This window comes from Argiope bruennichi, chromosome 2, assembly GCF_947563725.1.
Source record: "Argiope bruennichi chromosome 2, qqArgBrue1.1, whole genome shotgun sequence".
NCBI lineage: Eukaryota > Metazoa > Arthropoda > Arachnida > Araneae > Araneidae > Argiope > Argiope bruennichi.
The window spans coordinates 54213930-54234278 of NC_079152.1; the positions used below are offsets into that span (position 1 = coordinate 54213930).

General features: G+C 29.0%; 1 protein-coding gene across 1 annotated transcript in view; it reads left to right on the top strand.

The window, feature by feature from the left end:
* The window catches only part of LOC129962194 (ovochymase-2-like), a 41191-nt gene that overhangs the window by 18582 nt on the left and 2260 nt on the right, over window positions 1–20349 (top strand). Inside the window, exons 9-16 of the mRNA XM_056075933.1 lie at window positions 928–1108; window positions 7903–8075; window positions 10324–10561; window positions 12664–12774; window positions 12933–13155; window positions 15210–15333; window positions 16665–16824; window positions 18785–18909. Coding sequence (XP_055931908.1) covers window positions 928–1108; window positions 7903–8075; window positions 10324–10561; window positions 12664–12774; window positions 12933–13155; window positions 15210–15333; window positions 16665–16824; window positions 18785–18909 — 1335 coding nt within the window. The remainder of the gene's footprint in view (window positions 1–927; window positions 1109–7902; window positions 8076–10323; window positions 10562–12663; window positions 12775–12932; window positions 13156–15209; window positions 15334–16664; window positions 16825–18784; window positions 18910–20349) is intronic.

Consider the following 20349-nt stretch of genomic DNA (forward strand, 5'->3'; position numbering starts at 1 on the left):
GTTGTTTTAATCTGTAGAATTTAGATATGCATTCGAAGTTGAGTTTTACTATTTAAAAAAATTCATTCCGCGTAAATTTAAATGTGGCGATGACTCTGCGCATGAAATAGTGTTTCATACATTTATAGAAAACATATTTCAACAGTCACATGGTTTTACTGCTTCATTTTGCGATAACTAGGTTGGAAATAAAGAGCAAAATCCGGTGAAAAAAAATTGTGAACTGAGTGACAGATAAACAATCATGGTGTGTCACAGCGGTTTGTGTGTCAATCAAACAGATTCTACTTCAAATATAGATACAATTAAGACTTCCTTGTAACAAATATTAGATTGCTGCGAGTGAAAATTATTTTAGCAATTCATCTCACGATGCTATTTGTTTTGTTACACTCGCGACATTTTTCTGTTAACTATTTCATGACAGATTTTTCGTGACTTGCCCAGAAAAGCATGGCCGTAGTAGAGACACTTTTAAATTGTTTAACTTAATTTCATCCGGGAGACATATTATTAACAAGAAGCGATGATGAAACTGACATCCGCTCACATCCTTATACAAGAGCAGAAGCACGAAAGAGAGTTACATTTTTTCCTTAGTGATTTTATACTATGAGATTCTGATAGGGATTTCTTTTACAAGTGCCGATTTAGGTAAAGAAATTTAGATATCTTAAAAAGAATGTTGCAAAGGATTTTTATTCATTCACTGGGAGCGTGAATGCCTGCCGATGTAAGCATTTTTATAGAGAGCGTGTAGCATTAACTAAATAAAAAAAGGTAGAATTGTATCAGGTAATAAGAAATCATTTAAAATGCAGTTAATATGCTTTAAATTAAGATAAAAGGAATTAATTAGATTTATATTTATATATATATTAGATTTTTTAAATTATTTTGTGCTATTTTTAATGTTGATATTTTTAGGGTGACAGTGGCGGACCTCTGCAGTGTAAAGTCGGTGATAAGTGGTACGTCTTTGGAGCTGCAAGTTTTGTCACTACAACTAATTTCATGACAGGCCTCTGCACCGGACCTGGAGCTATGACAGTCTACGCAAATGCAGCTGACAAAGCTGATTGGATTAAAGCAATTATTAAAGAAAACTCTTAATAAGATTCCAGTAACGCCTGTGATTTGTGATGGAGTGTTAAAGAAAACTGTTCCGAAATAAGTCTTGGAAAAATAATAAAAAGTTTACAAAAAGAAATCCTAAAATGAATATTTTTTTTCAATTTTAATTTATTTTATTATAATTAAACATAAAATTATTTCCGTTTTTAATATTGATAAATATGTTGGGATCAGTTTGTAATCTCAAGAAAACATCAACTTCTTTTCACATAGAAACGTAATTAATGAGTATTATGATTTGTAGAAATGGAAACGGATTTTTCTTAAATTGGTATTGCGAGTTACTATTATTTAACATAAGAATGTTAGTATCAAAACTAGTTTATTTTGATATTTTGGTAACAATACAAACAAAATGTTCTACTGGCACCAGTAAAACTATTTATTAACATTCCATTTCGGATGTTCAAAACTATTTTTCAGTTTTGTTAGTTTAGTGTTTTTCGACCTCAATTTTAGAACATATAAATTGATATAAATAAATTTTTAAACGAAACTGTTTTAAAATTCACTTATATAACTTAAATTATTATATTATCATTCTCTGATATTTCAATAATTTTTTTAAAAATATTTCTTTGATTTTTGAAAAGTACCCGATTGATTCTGAGTCACAATAAATGAAGAAGCATTGATTTTACAACTAATGATTTACTATTTCAAGTAGAATTAAGCGCATTTGAAAGCCTTTTTATTGCTGTTTAAATGAAGAATAAACAAATTTTTCGAACGAAATAAATATAGAATTTTCTGATCGTCCGTATTCAGGTCATAAAATTCTGCAGCATCAAGTAAGCACCCAAGAAATTAAACGATCTTCAAGGAATACAGTTGCTCTATACAATTTCTTCTACAATCATACAAATGATGGCATTTCTCACCCCAAATCCGTATAAAGAAATATATATAATGTAAATAATATAATAAATAATAATAAATAATTATAAATAATAATAAATAATAATATATATAAAAAATATATATAATATATATAAATTCGTATAAAAAATATATCTATAACATGTACTATTTACATTGTTCAAGATTAGTTTTTAATCTAAATCTGATACACCAGAGATTCGGTTGAATCCATAAATGACAAATTTGAATGAAAATTCACTCAGAAAAAAATTGGAATGCCATTCTTAAATCTTACAGTATAATTTTAAATCATACCTTACACCTCAATAACTAATTCTAGCAGCGGAAAAAAGTTCTAAGACAAGCAAATTTGGATCTATTGCTACAGAATGGGTAGTTACAAAGTCTGAAAACTGGAAGGTTCGAATTCTTTTCCCTACTGATGATTTGTAATGGAGGCGGATAATTTCAATTTCTTACTATGCACTAAAATGGAATTTCAATACATTTACATAAAAGAGGTGTCATCTGGAGCTTAAAATTTTTTTTAAACACTGCGCTTCAAAATAAGTTTTTCATATCATAGATTTAAATGATATTTTTTTTTATTTTTTCGTTGCACGCAAGGATAAATCTTCTTCGTTTAATTGCATTTCAAAATCAAAATTTTATAAAAATATGCAGTGAGTTATATATCATTTCACAATAAAAGATAGCCGTACAAAAGAAGTAGATTTCATTTAGTTATATTAACGTCTCGTTTCAAAGCAACGCTAGGGCTACTTTGGGACGGGCCCTCATAATTTTGAACCATGGTGAGATGACGAGGACAACATATGAGGTGGCAACCCCCTCTCCAAGCTTCCACAACCACATCAGATGTTTGATCCTGACAGATATAACGTACACCAGATCAGCTTACTACAACTTCACTGCAGCCCACAGAAAAAGTAGAAGAAAATAGAAAAGAAGTTACCATCCATACTAAAATTTAGTTCCACTGAAGTGCCTATTTCAATCGATTTAATATGAATTCCATGCAAAATGACATTTTAGTTTAATAATATAATATTGCAGATGGTACCCCAATTTATCAGTTTTCTTAAATGTTTAGTTCCGTCAAAACTTATTTCTGTTAATTTATTCGTAATAAATACAATTATGAACCAGTAATACAAAATATAAAAAAAAATTAAATTTGGAAGGAATCGTCTGAAAACTTATGAATAGAATCTATTCATGTGACAATCCGAACCGTTATTTAAGTCTTACGAACTCCATTTCAAAAATAAAATTAGAATGCATCAATTTGTAATATTTATAAAGAAAAAAAACTTTAAACTTTAGACTCATTTACTCAGTTATATTACGTATAAAAAAGACAGTTATATTACGTATAAAAAAGATACATATTAAAAAAGTTCATCTTTTCAAACTTGAAGACAAATATAGATTCCTTGTTATTTAAAATAGTGTATTCGAATTCCCTCCAATTCTTAGATAAAAATAATGAAATATTTCATTTCAAAGCAATCACAGATGTGATTTTATTGTTAACACACAATTTGATATTTATTGCAAAAAAATAACATTAAGATAACAAATGTTGTTAAAACTACATACTAACATAGAAAAACTTGTCACAAAATTTAGATTTTTGCAAATCTTTGAATTTTTTTAAGCAAATTCCAAAGGTTAGTATCAGTTGAAACAAACTAAAAGTTTATCTCTTCAATTTAATAATACCTGAAGAAATTAACTATCGTTTACAATTATTCCTCTTTCAAATAAATGAAGATAATGCTGTTTTATGATAGAAAGTACGAACTTATAGTTTGTTATGTGGGAATTTTAAATAATCAGTAGGAACATTTTGATGACTCTGATGCAACTGAACCAAACAGAAGCATTAATTGTTTTTGTGTTGTTTTATAAATCTGCGAATGACAATATTATATATTTCTCACTTCCCTTATTTTTGCTAGTCTATTGTAATGAAACCTTGGTTCTTGGTACAGTAAAAATGTTCATTCTTTGTTCCTACTTATCTATATATTGGCCAACAACTTCCATTTTCAGAAACACCTCTTTCACTTCCGAAATAATTAGTCTTAATGTAAATAAAAGTCATTGAGGTTCGTTTAGTCATTGAGGTAAGGTCACTCGTTTAGAATATGTTCTCCCATATTCTAAACGAGAACATCGATTCCAATTAAATGTTGCACATTTATTTTTAAAATAAGAGAAAAAATATTGTCACCCTCACAAAGTGCAAAAGTTAATTAAATATTCAATTAATTAAAAATTGAATCAATCAACTGAAATTTTGCTATTTTTTGCAATAATTCAGAGAAAATTATTTGGCAGAAAGTATTTCAATACCCTCTTAAAAATCAAAATTTTACTTGATATAGTTTGATTTTTATACGCTATTTCTTTCAACTGCTATTAATTTTTTTAATTAAACATGTTAAAATTAAGGTAATTTTATTACAATATTCTTTTAATTTTTGTTTTGTCTATTAATACGTATCTTTTTACTAAGTTTTCGATTGTCTCAAAGGAGTAATTTAAACTATGCCTAAACGCTGACATATGTCAATCATTTAAATGGGTCCAAGAAAAGAAAAGCTCGTGTGAACAAATGAAACAGCTCTTCAACGACAACGGCCATTTCAAGTAGTGAAAAGTTAATAAGTATTTTGACATCCATAAAAATTATGAAGGAAATTATATAAAAAAATAACGCTTTATGATATCAATTCCATTTTAGTGTAGTTTTTCTTTGAATTGCTTATTAATCCTTTAAAAATTTAATCAGAATATTTTAATATAAGGAAATTTGTACTACTTTTGGAAATATTAAAGTTTTAATTTATCATGTTCTGACGCAATAGAACCAAAAAGGGCAATTGCTTCATAGAATCACTATCAATCAATTAATCAAATACATTTTGTATCTTTGATTGCGACTTAAAACTCTCTCACTTTACTACTGAACCGAATGTTTTAAAATCAGTTTCTTTTTCTGCGATCAGTCATAATGTCTTTGTCTAGCACAGGGGTGGGTTAATTTTTTCAGAATACGAGCTACTTCTAATTTTTTCATGGTATTGCGATCTACCCAGTGGCGTAAGTGTGGTGAGCTAAAAAATTGTCTACAATATTTATTATAAGTTAATAATAAATACTGAATATGTATTTATTATTAGTAAATACATATTCTTTGTATTTTGTAGTTAAATAACTACATAACTACAAACATAATAAAAATAGCCACAAATATAACAATATCAAATGATTCATTTGATATCAAACAATTCAAAATACATTAAAGAATAAAACATTTTCATCTAAAAATAATTCTAATTAGTTATTAGAAGACTTAGTCGGCATACTACCCTTTAATTTTGAGTATTTCAGTATATAATCATTAACTACTAATCTTACACTGGATTCTGAGGGGTAGTCTGTGAGATGAGAACAGTATGTTGTCTTAATTTTATTTATCGTTGAAATTCACACAAGTAGGTAGAACCAAAGAACGATGTTAAATGGCGTGCAACTTTTTTTAATTATGTTATTTTACTTCTTCCATTAGATCCAAAATTTATTCTTAGTTCTGAACTACGTGCTTTTAAAATTGTCATTTTGAAGGAGAAAATCTTCGTTTTTCTTAAGAGATATTGAGATATATAATTTATATTTTTAGTTATTTATTTCACATCAACATTACCAAATGGGTAATACAGGAATGTAACAATTAGTTTCTTTTAGTATGCGCGTCTTAGATCTTAATAATAAAAGAGGTCATCTCAAAATGCCTTAATGGTCCGCCAGTCGATCGGATCGACTTAATGCGCACTCTTGGTATAGCATATGTTTGCTAAAAAGTTAAAAAGTTTTTTTTTATTTATTTAAGAAAACAAAATATGACAGCATAGCAATATATTTCAAGCTTTACAGAAAAAAAGTATTTATGTCGAAAATCATACGCAGTCTCTAATTATCGCTGAAGAATACGAATTCATCAAAGTCTCTGAAATGCTTTACTTGGGAAATTAAAATTATTCATTCTATGGTTTTATTATTAATGTGAAGGGATTAAAAATGAATAAAACAGATATTATTCATTCTAGAAATGAAAAATATGATGAGAATAATTAAAAACAAAAAAAAACTTTCAAAATGTAAATCATTGATATTAAATCATAACAGATGCAAGTTTTCTTACAGGAACAGATAGTGAATTCAGCATGTGTAGAGTAAACTCAATCGCTTTCTGCTTGGGAACATTTATGAAAAATATTTTCGAAAAATAATTGAAGCTTCTAGCTTCGATGAAGGTCGTAAAAAATGAAGGACATTTATCATTTTATTTTATTTTCTCTCATTATAGCATTTCATCTTGAAAGTATTCAGTGCTGTAAGTACATTTGATTATTTATCACTTTAAATCAATACGTGTTAAATCGCGACAGCTGGTTTAGCTATCTTGTATTAATGCAAATTATTACAAATTATTGTTTTATTAGAAATATTATTTATTTCAACTATTTTATCGCTTTATTTTTAAATCTCCAATTACAACTAGTTCTAAAAAATATCAACAATTTATTTAAAAAATTGAAATAAATCCGAATATAATAATTTCACAAATAAAATAGACGAGTATAAAATTAATTCATTTTGAATTAAAATATGAATTAAATTGGAATTAAATTTAAAATAAAAGAACTAAAAAAATTCAAAGTCATAATTCAAATTTTTGTTTTTATCTAAAATTAAGGAGGGATTATTAAAATATGAAAAATAATAAGAGTCAGAAAGTGAGACTTTCTTTTTAAGATTTTTCAGATTGAAATTATTTTTTTGGTATATTAATTTCTTTTTATTCTGGTAGGAACTAAGCGTGCTAACTTCATCTTTTAAATAATTATAATCTTTAAGTAGCGCATATAGTTAATAATAGTATTTAGTTAATCTTAACAGTTTTGAATTCTTAAGAATGTAGCATGCATAATTATCTATACTTCAGCTTAGTAACGTATTCGGTACTCAGATTTATACATTAAAATAAAAATTATCATACCGCTGAGATTTTTTCAGTATAATTTTCAACATTTAGGTAAATTATAACCATTGATAAATTCATGCTCCGACATAATTTAAAAATTGTTATAAAATTCAATTTTCATTTTATTTATTTTCTCAGTGGCGGATTTCCAACCCAACAGACTAGACAGCTGCTGAATTTTATGATAAATCAGGGAATTTTTTAGTAAATAATTCTTTATAAAAAAATATAAAAATATTCTGTAGTACACAAAAGACTTCAATGGTGAATTATTGTATTTTTATCACTTTATCAACTTCAAGTTCAAATTTTACAAAAGCTGACATGAAATTAGAGAAATGCATAGTACATTGAATAAACCTTAATAAGGTTTTTGTAACAGAATGAGTTATATCGCTATCGAAATTTTAAACTTAAAAATATTTTACTAAAGAAACTATTAAGAGATCAAATTACATAAAATATTAAATTTCAAATTTTGTCGAGAATTAATTTTGGCAAACCAGCAAAAGTAATAGTATTTAATTAAAAAAGTTAGTATTAATAATTATTAGTAATATTAGCTAGTTTGTATTTAATAAAAAATTATTATTACACTGAAGAAAATAATTATTATATCTACACAAGTTCAGTTAATATTATTCATTATAACTTCAGATAACTCCATTTATTCATATTCATAGGAAAACTTTTTAATTCTGCATGCTGACAATTCGCTTGTAAGAAGAGAATCTATCTGTTAAGTTAACTTCATTTTCTACTGTAAAATTGACGTATTCTGCGTTATTTCCTGTTTAATATTCAGTTTTTATCATTTTAAAAACATACAGATGACGATGATGAGGACTATAAGAAGGATCCCAATTACATATACTGTTATAGAACTCACGTATTTGATGCTCGAGTCAACTCAACTGGGCACATATACAGTCCCAGGTATGGAGAAGATGAATATCCTGGAGAAATAGGTTGCGATTATGATATAATTCTGCCAGAAAATTATGTGAGTAACGGCATCAAATCCTTTCATATTAATTTCGCAGCTCTTATGAGTATCTTAAAGCATGAGATATTTTTCTCTGTTTTTCAAAATAAAAAAAAAAGATAATTTAGAAAATACATGGCTTAAGAATGCTGACATTTTAATGGCAAAGTAGAATCACCTTGGAACGTCCAGCTTCCTAAAGATTCCATGAATGGAGTTTTTAATCTCATAACAATTTAGATATTTTTTTGTCTTTGTATTTATAAAACACATTCTTGAGTATATCGACATGCAATGCATTTTTAGATGTTTTTAAGCGTCTTTTATGGTCTTGGTAAAAATTTTCATTAAGTTCTCTATTTCTACTTAATTGCCTTTTTAAACATATTCAATTTAAAGCCAGCAGTTTTAACTCAAAGATCTCACTTGAATCAGTATGTTTTAACAAAATTCTGTCTTATCTAAATTTATTTTTGACATTATTTATCTAATTCTAGGTCTTATTTTTTTACGGTTTTCACTTTATTAAAATCTATTCTTATGCTACTTTTCAATTTAATTTAGATAAGCAGTTTAGCGAAGTTGGGCTCTTCCAAAATTAGTCAATAGTTTGACAGTAGTTTACTAAGCAGTAATATAAGAAAGAGATCTCCTAGCTTTTACTACCAGAGAATATAAAATGCTACAAAATAATGATAGTACCTTGATTTCTATATAAAGAAAACACAAGAACTATTCTGAAAAAATGGCGAAATTCTGTCCTCGCTTTATTGCACTTTTTGAACTTTTTCAAATTACATAAAAATATAACTAAATGAATGACACAGTACAGTCTAACCTGTTCTACTTGCCATTTTGGATTCAAAACTATTGCAGAAGCTACTAACTTTCACACACTCAGTTTGTAGCGTTTTTTGGTTATCATAGAATTATCATGAGTTATCACAGAATTTTTCTGCTTATAACAGTAACAGAAAAACAGATTGATAAAATTTTCTCTTTGGCGATTCAAATTTAATATTCGATATGAATTCTGATTGCAAAACTGTATTCCAAATTTAAACAATCTAGCTCTGAATGTTTTTCCATTATCGATTCAAACTTACACAGGTGGATAAATTGATCTATTTACTTTCCTGTTTGATATGATGTTAATATAATTAATTTAATATTAATCTTAATTAATTATAATTTTTTTGATAGAATTTGGCATAAATCTACAATTTAGACACAAAAGTCACGTGCAAAATTTTGATTCAAGAACAAAAAGAGACAGACACATTTCAAAGAATGTTTCTTTTTAAATAGCTCCTAACATAAAATAACGTTATTTTTTACTTTATACGAAGTATTGAAAAGTAGAGTAGTCATCAAAAAATTTCGAATTTGAGATTTACACGAAACTCTACTTTCTATACACAAAACGTTCGAAAAACACATTGTAACAAAATATAAGTCTATCTTTGACACAAATAACTCAGAACCGCTTTGAACTAGACGAATGAAATTTGGTATACACACTTAAAACCGAATTTGTAGATTTCTATCAAATTTTTAGTAAATTCCGTTCCTCAGAAGTCTATCAGTCTGGCCGTTCGAATCTAAGTTAATACGATAACTACAAAATGAAGAGAGCTAGATAGATAAAATTCGGTACTTAAATTTAGTATCTACATTGTAGCCACCAATCAAATTTTGAACGAAATCAAACAAGGGATTGACCACCGTCCGCCGGTCTGTACGTACAGAAAAATGTAAATGCAATGACTTAAATATATCAAATATGGTACGTGATTTTGGGATTTTATGTCAACTTTTTTTTTCAATCGACTGGGAAGAATGCGTCTGAAATCCAAATTTGATTTTTGGATACTTTTGACCGATAACTGGAAATTTATCGCCAAATCAGTTGCCAAGTATCACACGGTAGATTCAGCAAAAATACTAAATTCTTGCCAAAGATTAATATTTCGTAAATATTGTACGTCAGTGCCAAGCAAGGCCTTCACTAGAATAACATCTTTATCGGAGAGAATGCGAGAAAATTTTGGGCAGAAATTCTCGCTGGTTTAATTTCTTTCTTCATCCATGTGTGATGTTCATCCCTTAAGGAAATTTTTTTTTATTATTGTTTTTTTCTCTTGGGCTTTCCCACATTTATAATATTTTCATTTCATTAAAAATTTCTCTTAAGCTCTATTAAGTGGTTTCTTTCTCTTTTTTAAGTTAACTTTTAAATATATTTAATAATACCTTTTGTATTCAGAGGGTGAAAGTAACCTTCATAGATCTGGACATCCAGCCTTCCGAAAGCTGCAATCAAGACAAGCTTCAATTACTTGGAGAAGATGAAAGCAATATTCTAGGCATATTCTGTGGCACCGATATACCGAGACCTGTTGTGTCAGAGAAAGGCGACAGAAAGCTGCGCATGAAATTCGGAACCGACTATATGGGTGCCGGAAGAGGGTTCCACCTCTATTACGAAGCATCTCCTTATATAGGTAATATAAAACGAAAGCAACTTTGGTTAAAAGAGTGTCAAGGACCGCTCATTCACAGACAATCCAAATTGGTAGCATGGGAGGATATGCTGTGTATTAACAAGCTTAAATAAATAATATGGAATTAATTTAGTTATATTAATATCCTACTTTAAAGCAACACTATCTGGGGACTAGGGCTATTTTGGGACCGACCTTGTAATTTTAAACCGTGGTCGGATGAGGAGGAAGACACCTGAGCTGGCCCTCTTCTCCAAACTTTCACACCAGCTGGAGGTCTTTTGACCCAGAGGATTTAAAGTACACCAAATGTAATCGGGTTTTCTGTAATGATTTCCAGATGTAATCGGGTCCAGATGTAATTCTTTGATGTAATCGGGTCTCAATCTCGAAACCCTTTGGTTTCGAAGCCGAGAACTTACCATCACGCCACCGCGGTCCTAAATAGTATTGAATATAATCTTACTATACATAAAAGTAATCCATGTTATTTCCGCTGGATTCTGTTTTAAATGACAGTAGTTAATGTTCTGTGCAAGATGATTGAATATTTAAAGCTCAAAAAAAATGTTTAATTTAATTCTTTTCTAGAATCCTAAAACAATCAGAAATTCGTATTATGTCATACGCAATATGAAATTATTGGTATCTTCATATATAATGCCATATTATTTCTGATCATATGTAGGTCACAGTGGCCTGGTCTCGGCTTGTGAGCCGTAGGTTTTCAGGTTCGAGACCCGATTCCACCGAAGAACCGTCGTGTATGGGGAGTCTGTTGCACGTTAAATCCATGCCAAACGTCCTCCCGTTGGCGTGGCGTGGTGTGGTGTGGAGAGGGGGGGGTGCCAGCTCAGGTGTCGTCCTCGTCATCTGACCGCAATTCAAAATGACGAGGTCCATCCCAAAATAGCCCTAGTGTTGCTTTACAACGGGACGTTAATATAACTAAACTAAACTTCTAAAAATATGTCTGTAGAACTTCAAATACTGTAATCGATTTCAGTGACCAGTTGTCCACGCATCATGTTAATAATATAAATTTAGTCATATTAGAACACTTTTCTCTTCTAAAGTTTATCAAAAAAAATACTATTTTATGTTTATTCAATACATATAAAGAAAGCATTCTGATTGATTAGCTTTGCTTTCAAAGTTGCTAAATTAATTGGCATAATCGAAAATTCCTTTGTTGTTTGAAATTTAATCTACTCTTAAATAAAACTCTTAATAAAATAATCTTTTATAAAATATAATCAAATTCAACAGAAGTTAACTGTCCAAGGAAAGACGCGCTAGATGACCTTATACGCAGATTAATAATTCCAAACGTAATATTAATGTACTGAAAAGTAAATTTTAATTTGAACAGAGTTCTGTTTCAATCATTATTTATTGACAGTATCTAATAGATTGAGCTTCACCCCGCAAATTTTTTTTGTAAATTTGTGTTTATTTTTAGGGGAAATATTTAGATACAAATCACATACTGATTACATATGAATATTTTTCTGTCCTACCTACATATGAACTGTTAATTTAAATACAAAAATCAGAAATGCACTTAATTTAACATGTTATTCGAATTGGTTAATACAATAATTGCACTGTTGCTATTGGATATGAGCCGAGCGTATTCATATACGGATAATGTCATATAGCGTCATCTCACAAATTTTTGAGGTGCCAGTAGGTGATCATCCTATGACAACAGTGCAAGCACCACAAAAATTTACGAGATGGCACTATATGACATTGTCAGCATAAGAGCAGATAAGAAAAACTAACTCTAATATTTAGTTATTAAAAAATGTGGTTTTGCGCGTGTGTATAAAATCGCATTTTTTCAGGAAAGACATCTATATAGATAAACCTAAGAAGCAAAACCTTATGTAAATATAAAATTTGATCGAAATCATTAGAGTCGTTTCTGAGATACACGAAATAAATTTATATATTGAAGATTCAGTATTTTCACTGACAGCAAAATTGTCAATTTGAGATCTTATAATTCGATAGAAAACTAGTTAACAACTCGTTTAAATTATATTACATATTTTCAATTTATTTTTGTTTCTTTCTTTCATTTTTTTCTTATATAGATGACTGCCCACCAAACCATATACGATGCAAAAATAGGAATTGCGCTCCAGTCACTGCTAAATGTGATGGAAATGACGATTGTGAAGATGGCACAGACGAGGAAAACTGCAGTAAGGCTCTTGATTACTAAACAGTGCAACTTCATATCAATGTTTCCTATAAGAACTTACTTTTTTTAATCACAGTCTGTCATATTATTTATAAATTCATTGTTTGAACTGAATCAATGATTCAGGCAGAAATAAGCATTTATAGAATGACTTTGCAGAATTTCCAGTTGTGACTCCCCAAGATTGTGGTGTGCCCGCCATCCAACCACGTGTTACATATAAATCTCCAGACCGTATTGTCGGTGGTGAGGAAGCAGTTCCTCACAGCTGGCCGTGGCAGGTGTCTTTGCAACAGTTCTACATCGAACCCAATGCCCATTCCTGCGGTGGGGCGCTCATCAACTCCCAATGGGTTCTCACAGCTGCACACTGCTTCAAATTGCAAGTATTTCGTAGAAAATATTTAAATACATCTTTAATCTCAACATTAAAATTAAGGGGGATTCCATAAGACTGGATAAAAATGATACAGCTATGTTTCTTGAACTGTTATGGAATTACTTTTAACTGATTTATCGAAAAATTGAAAATGCAGATACCGAAGTAAATGTCATGCAATTTATACATGACATTTGTCAATAAGTTCTGCCAACCTGAAAGAAATGGGGGAATTCCAAGATGAAAAGATCGATTATAAACAATATACAACTTTAGAATTAGATTATTTTAGCTATCGTTTCCGTGCTGTTTAAAAAATGGAAAGGATCGGAGAAGTTTTACATATTTTGATAATAAATTCGTAGTACATACTTTGATAATAAATTCATAGTACATATTTCGATAGTAAATTGTACATACTTTGTACATACTTTGATAATAAATTTGTAGTGCATACTTTCATAGCAGAATACTTTGATAATAAATTCATAGTACATACTTCGATATTTAATTCATAGTACATACTTTGATAGTAAATTCGTAGTACAAACTTTGATAGTAAAATCATAGTACATACTTTGAAAATAAATTCCTAGTACATACTTTGATAATAAATTCATAGTACATATTTCGATAGTAAATTGTACATACTTTGTACATACTTTGATAATAAATTTGTAGTGCATACTTTCATAGCAGAATACTTTGATAATAAATTCATAGTACATACTTCGATATTTAATTCATAGTACATACTTTGATAGTAAATTCGTAGTACAAACTTTGATAGTAAAATCATAGTACATACTTTGAAAATAAATTCCTAGTACATACTTTGATAATAAATGCGCATAGCTTCTACATCCGTTGATAGTAAATTAACGTCTTCTACATACTTTGGAACATAATGATATAAAATATAAAATTGTTGCTACACATAACTTAGCATTTAATATAGTTGTACGAGACTGAACATATTTCTTTAAATTGAACTGTATGAAGATTATATTACACATTTGTATTGTACTGTATAACAGTAATATTTAAAGATTTTTTAAAGTTTTGTTTGTTATTATAAAAATACATAAAATTCCTTAAAACATATTTAATATGAAAAAACGATTTAAAAAGAAGTGACTTCATTCACTTCTATTGCATAGGTCCCTCGGTCTATTTGTACATATATCTTTTGTGCATGAAATTTGACAAATTAGAAGATTACTGAAATAAATAGTATGAAATATGAAGATAAATCGTTCTTTTATGTAATGAAATGGAAAATTCTTTTCAAACAACACTTATCAAATGGATAATTCCTCAATGTTAATGTAGGAATAACTGAAAAGATTAAAATTATTTTAGCGAAACAAAAGCATTATTTTTCGCATATAATAAATTCAACATTTTAGTAATTGTTTTCTATTTTCTATCATTATGGGTTTAATTATCACAAAACATGCAAATGATTAAGCCTTTTCTTTACAAAATGAATAATTTCTAAAGAACTATGAAGTTTTCTACTTTATAATTATCAAAAGTTACATTTGATCATTTTGTAAGTATAAGAAAAAAGTTAATAATTTTAGATCTTTCATATTTTATATTAAAACATATATGAAGGAGATAATATGCAAAATATCAAAGTTTTCTAACAACCGTATTGAATCGAATCATGAAACAATTTTCTTTCATTCTTAGCTGATATTTCAATTCATTTAATGAAAAAAAAATTAAAAATATAAAAATTATTTTAAAAATTTCACAAATTTTCCTTTGAATAAATTGTACAAAAAAAAACTTGATCAATTCAAACTAGACGTACAAATTATTAAAAACCTATTGCAGAGGAATTCATGCTCACAAGACGAATTAGTAAAGTAATCTGTAAAGATTTTCTTAGGGGTACTTTTAAAAGTATAAATAAAAGATCAAAAAATAGATAGGTTTGAAAACGGGGGAAATTCTAAATCACATATATGTTGTACATCAATAATATGTTATCAATACACAAAACGATAAATTAATATTCTTGCTAATAGTTATATTTAATTTTTTAGTAATCCTGATCCTCAGTATTACCGCATTCACATGGGAATGCATCATAAGTATAAAAAAGATAAAGGCGAACAAATTAGGTATGCAGTTAAAATAATTGGATATCCTGATCTCGAAATGGACAAGGTAAGCTTTCATAATAAAATTTACTCAATTTTCAATAATCACTTAGAATCTGAATTATTTTTTTAATTACACTAAAATCAGTTTTAAGCTACAAGTTATTAAAAATTGAATTTCTACGCAATTATAAAATAACACTATAAAGTAATAATTATTATTTCAAATTATTTCCTATTTTTTTAATGGTTGTGAAAAATATCTTATCATTCAATCCAAATCATTTTGTCTTGATTTCGATAGGAATTATTTCTCGAAATATGGTATTAAAAAATGTTTTTCAACTTAACTATTTTTCTGAAATTAATTATAAAATTCGTGATTAAATTAGTGATTAAAAAAATTATATAATTAATGATTAAAACGATTAAATAGGTATTTAAAAAATAAATATTCAGTAATACAAATGACAAAAAGTAATTCTTATGCTTAAACTTTAGTGCTGCTTTTTTTTTTCATTTTGTATCTAACAAACCAAAACATGCCGACAAATTTTTCAGTCAATAAAAAAAAAGCATTTTAGTTTTATCACAGAACAACTCCCAAACTTTAGATTTACAGAGTTATCATTTACATCAAATCTTTTTGTAAGAAAAAAGTAGAAAGTTAATACAAAAATTACTTAAAATAATTTATTTAATTATTTCAGGCAAGAAAACCAAGACACATTTGAAATACAGAGGCAAAATATTCTATATGCGTGATTAGATAATTTTTTCCACAGTAATAAATAAATGGTCTGTGATAAAACTGCTTCATTCTTTTCCGTATCAATTCTTTAATTTGGATACATGTTTGGATAGTTGAATTATAAATAAAAAAATTAATAGAAAAATTCTACATAGAATCTATAAACATATAATTGCAAGTAAAAGTAAAGCTAGAGCATAAATTATTTTCTTCGCAAAATAACATACTGAAATATAAAACAAATTTTGAAAAATTCTGAACTTCTAATACTCTTGGCATACATCTAAAAAAGGTCAAATCAAAAGAGAATAAGAGTTAATGTTCCTTATTATTTTAAAATAGTATTTACTTAGTAGTCAAAATTATGCATAATTTTCTTTTTAAGTTCTTTTTCTTTTTTTGTAATATATATTGCATGCTTACGATGCATTGATATTCGTGGATATTTTGTTTTACAAAGAAAACATTATGAAAAACAAGAACACATTAACTGATGCTTTTATTTTTCTTTTCATCAGTATACACTTTTAGTTGTATACCGATGATATTCATATGGTTCCATAGTATGTGGAGCTATTTTAATAAATGGAAATTTTATTTTTCAATGTGGTTTCAATTTATTTTCAAAATTGAACTTTTATTGATAGCTTAGAGGCCATTTTGGAGTGCAAGATGATATTGCCTTGATAAAGCTGAATGCACCGGTGAAATTCACTGATACAGTTAAGACTGCATGTCTGCCAAATTTGGGATGGGATCTAAACCCTGGTGAGAGATGCTATACCACTGGATGGGGTGAAACAAGAGGTATTTTATCAATAAGATTTATCTTAAAAAGATGGATAATTTTACGAATGTATATTATTACATGAATATTTTTACAACAACTATTACAATTTCATAAATATCGGAGTAATCAATGTAATGAAAAATAATAAGAGTATTTCAAATTAGATAGAGTTATATTTAGCTTTCAGTAAAAACATCTCAAAATGATTAAAATTGAGGCTTTGATCAAATGATTTTATTTGTCGAAGGAAAAATACTAATCAAAAGCATTGCGTGAATCAATTATTTATTGAAATTGTTTGCCGATGGTGTCTTTCTCATTCTCTTTCTAAAAAATCACCTTTAATGGTTCGAGTTAACGCCCTGGAAGGATTCTCGAAATGAAGAGGAGAAGCTTTGGGCATGGTGGTTAGTTCTCGCCACTCTGGAGAATATACGGAAAGGGGTGATCTGGATGATGACATTGATGACAGGACAGACTTCCTTAGGGAAGGGCTATTCCGTAGCCGGTGATATCCCTTAGAACTCAACCACAGTTCCCGCCAGTGTTGCTGTAACGGCAGTCCGATCCTTCAGTTTTTTTATACGTGTGTCTTCGAGGTGGGTCGTAATGTCAGTGATATGACTTATTGGTTGGAGTTGTTAACTTGTGATTAATAGATATCAAAAATCGTAGGATGGAATCAGTACACCAAACATCACTTTTTCTGTCTGACATTTCGATCTCTGGGTCAAATATTCAATACAATTTAAACAATACGCTTGCTCTATATTGTTTTCACACTATAAAGGATCAGCATAATGATCAAATTTCTGGGGAAAGAATGGAAGAGAATTAATTTGGGTTAAAATTTTTATTATAGCTGTTTCTCTTTCTTAATCATGTAGCAAGAGTTTTAATGGTAATTATAAATCTCTAAACTGAAAAATTTGGAATAATATAGAATGTTACTATCAAAAGAATTATAAACAAAGCACAATATTGTTACGAAATTTCCGGGTTCGTTTGGATATGGGGAGTTATATGGTGTGGAGAACGCTCAATCAGCAGGCGGCAGTAGAAAAAAAAACACCGACGTTTATTTACACGAAGACACACAGGACAGCACAAAGACGACAACTATATACAGACAGAGAAGACAATTATCTTCAGCCGCGAGACGTGCAAACAGCACCACACAACAAGACTCTACTGCAGACAGTAGCGCACAGCTTAGTTCAGCACCAGCTTGACTCCGTCGCTGCTCTGCTAATCCCTGGAAGACCAGTTCTTCATCGTCGATTCCGACTACTCTTCGCTGTCGCTTCCGACTACTCCCCTCTATCACTTCCGACTACGACGACTCTGGCAGCTGCGGCTGCCTCCTTTTATAGGTCTCAGGAGGCGGAGCTAGAAGCCTCTCAACCAATCAGAAACGTTCGAGGCGTATCTCGGTTCCTAATGGACGGATCGGGAAAATTCTCGATGTTTCGGGTATAATCTATTTTGGCGCCAAAGTAGCCAAGTCTCCAAATGGTCGCCAAGTTTGTCGCCAAGCTCATGGACCTCCGACGCGACACTCGAACTCCGTCCAATACAGATGACTGTAAAACAATCTTTCTGATGATGGAACCAACTATGCTAGGAAGCGGAATTACAGGTTTGTAACAATATAAACTGAACCAATTCAATTTTATGATATTTCGTCAAATGGTTTTCTTTAAATGCAAAGGAGAAGAAAATTTCGTATTTTGGTGTTTTATTCTTCTTTCCCTTTTTAACATTGACTTTGCATTGACTTTAACATTGACTTCTTATTTGAGTATCCTAAAACAGAAATTTATTTTATGTACAAGTCATTGTTTTTATAATGTGTTTCATTTGAAAGTGAGTTTAAATTTTCAAACTCACTAAAATGTTTTAATGCTTAATTTGATTTGTTTTATATCATATAATTATAATCTTATAATCACCACTTTCATTTTTATCCCTAAATAGGCTCAGGATTTTCAGATGTCCTAAAGCAAACAATGCAAGAAGTTATATCAAAAGAAAAGTGTGACTTTGATCCAAAACATCAAATTTGTACAGATCATCCAGGAAACTTCAACTCTCCTTGCCATGTAAGTTAATTCCTTTTCAATTTTTTTTTCAATTTAAATATTTTTTATACTAAAGGTTACTTTCTACAACAAGTTACTATTTTAGGAAGAATTAATTATATATTAAAGTTACTACTGACAACTCAAGTTCTTTACTGAATAATGTATAAGTCCAATTTAAATATATACGCTACATAATAATATATTTAAACACAGCATAAAGCATTTAAGATTGCCAGATTTTGGTGACCAATTTTTCTCATCTGATTGTACTTCATTTCACTTTAATGGAGCATATTTGTTTGCTGTTCGTATTTTTGTGATTAAGGAATTTTTATACTTTGAATTCTGATTGATTTTTAATCATAACTATTTTAGAAACCTTCTATCTGTTCTGTTTCTTGTATCCAGCATGAACATCATTATAGATCTGCAATTTCCAGTAAAATTTAGAAATAAGTGGGAAACCTTGGCAAATGCAGCAAACGCAACAATATTGTAGTCAGACTAATTTTATGTCTATAATATTTTTGTTAATGTATACTTTATATTATTTTTAATAAAACAGATGACGTTATAGAAGTAAATAAAACCATTAGTTTACATGAGAAACGCCAACTGCAGAGAAACAGCAGAAAAAGAAAAAATCTTAAAACTTATATTAAAAGTTCTTAATTGTGGAGTAAACTTAAACAAAATAATTAAAAGTTAAAATTCAAAAAATATTTTTAATTAGTTTGGAAAAAAAGATTTTTTTCAGTAAGTTTGCCACTACTTTCTTTTCAAAAACAATATTTATATGCCTCAACATTTAAAAAATGAAAAACCCTGACGATTCACTAAAAACTGTTTGTTTTAATAATAGAAAATATTAATATAAATTATACTGTTAATATTTTTTTAATTTCCTAAATTTGGGAAAATAGTAAGCAATTAAATTGGTTTGGTTAGAATTCAATTGCTGCACATTTTTTATGATTAATTTTCTAAAACAGCTAAAATAAAAAATATTCCAAAATTGCATATAATTTTTGATAATCATACATCCAATACATTTTTTTTTGAAAAAATTATTCCAAGGAACATCTGCTTCCCCCCCCACACACACACACTTTTAAAGTAATTCGGAACTAGTTTAGTTGTTATAAAATTCACAGCAATTAAGAAGTATAATTGCTTGTATTTAGTATAATTGCTATATTTAGTATAAATTTCAAAAAAAAAGGGATGCATTTTTTAAAGGAATGAAATAAGATTGAATACTGATTGACGGAGTTAAGTCATATCACAGACTCTCCGACCCTCCCGAAGGCACACAGATGATAAATACTGAATGACCGGACCACCGCTACAGCAACACTAGTGAGAACTGTGGTTGGTCCTAAGGACCATCACCGGTCACGGTGCAACACTTCCCGAAGGAAGTACGTCCCATCATCGATGGTAGGAGCCAGACCTCCA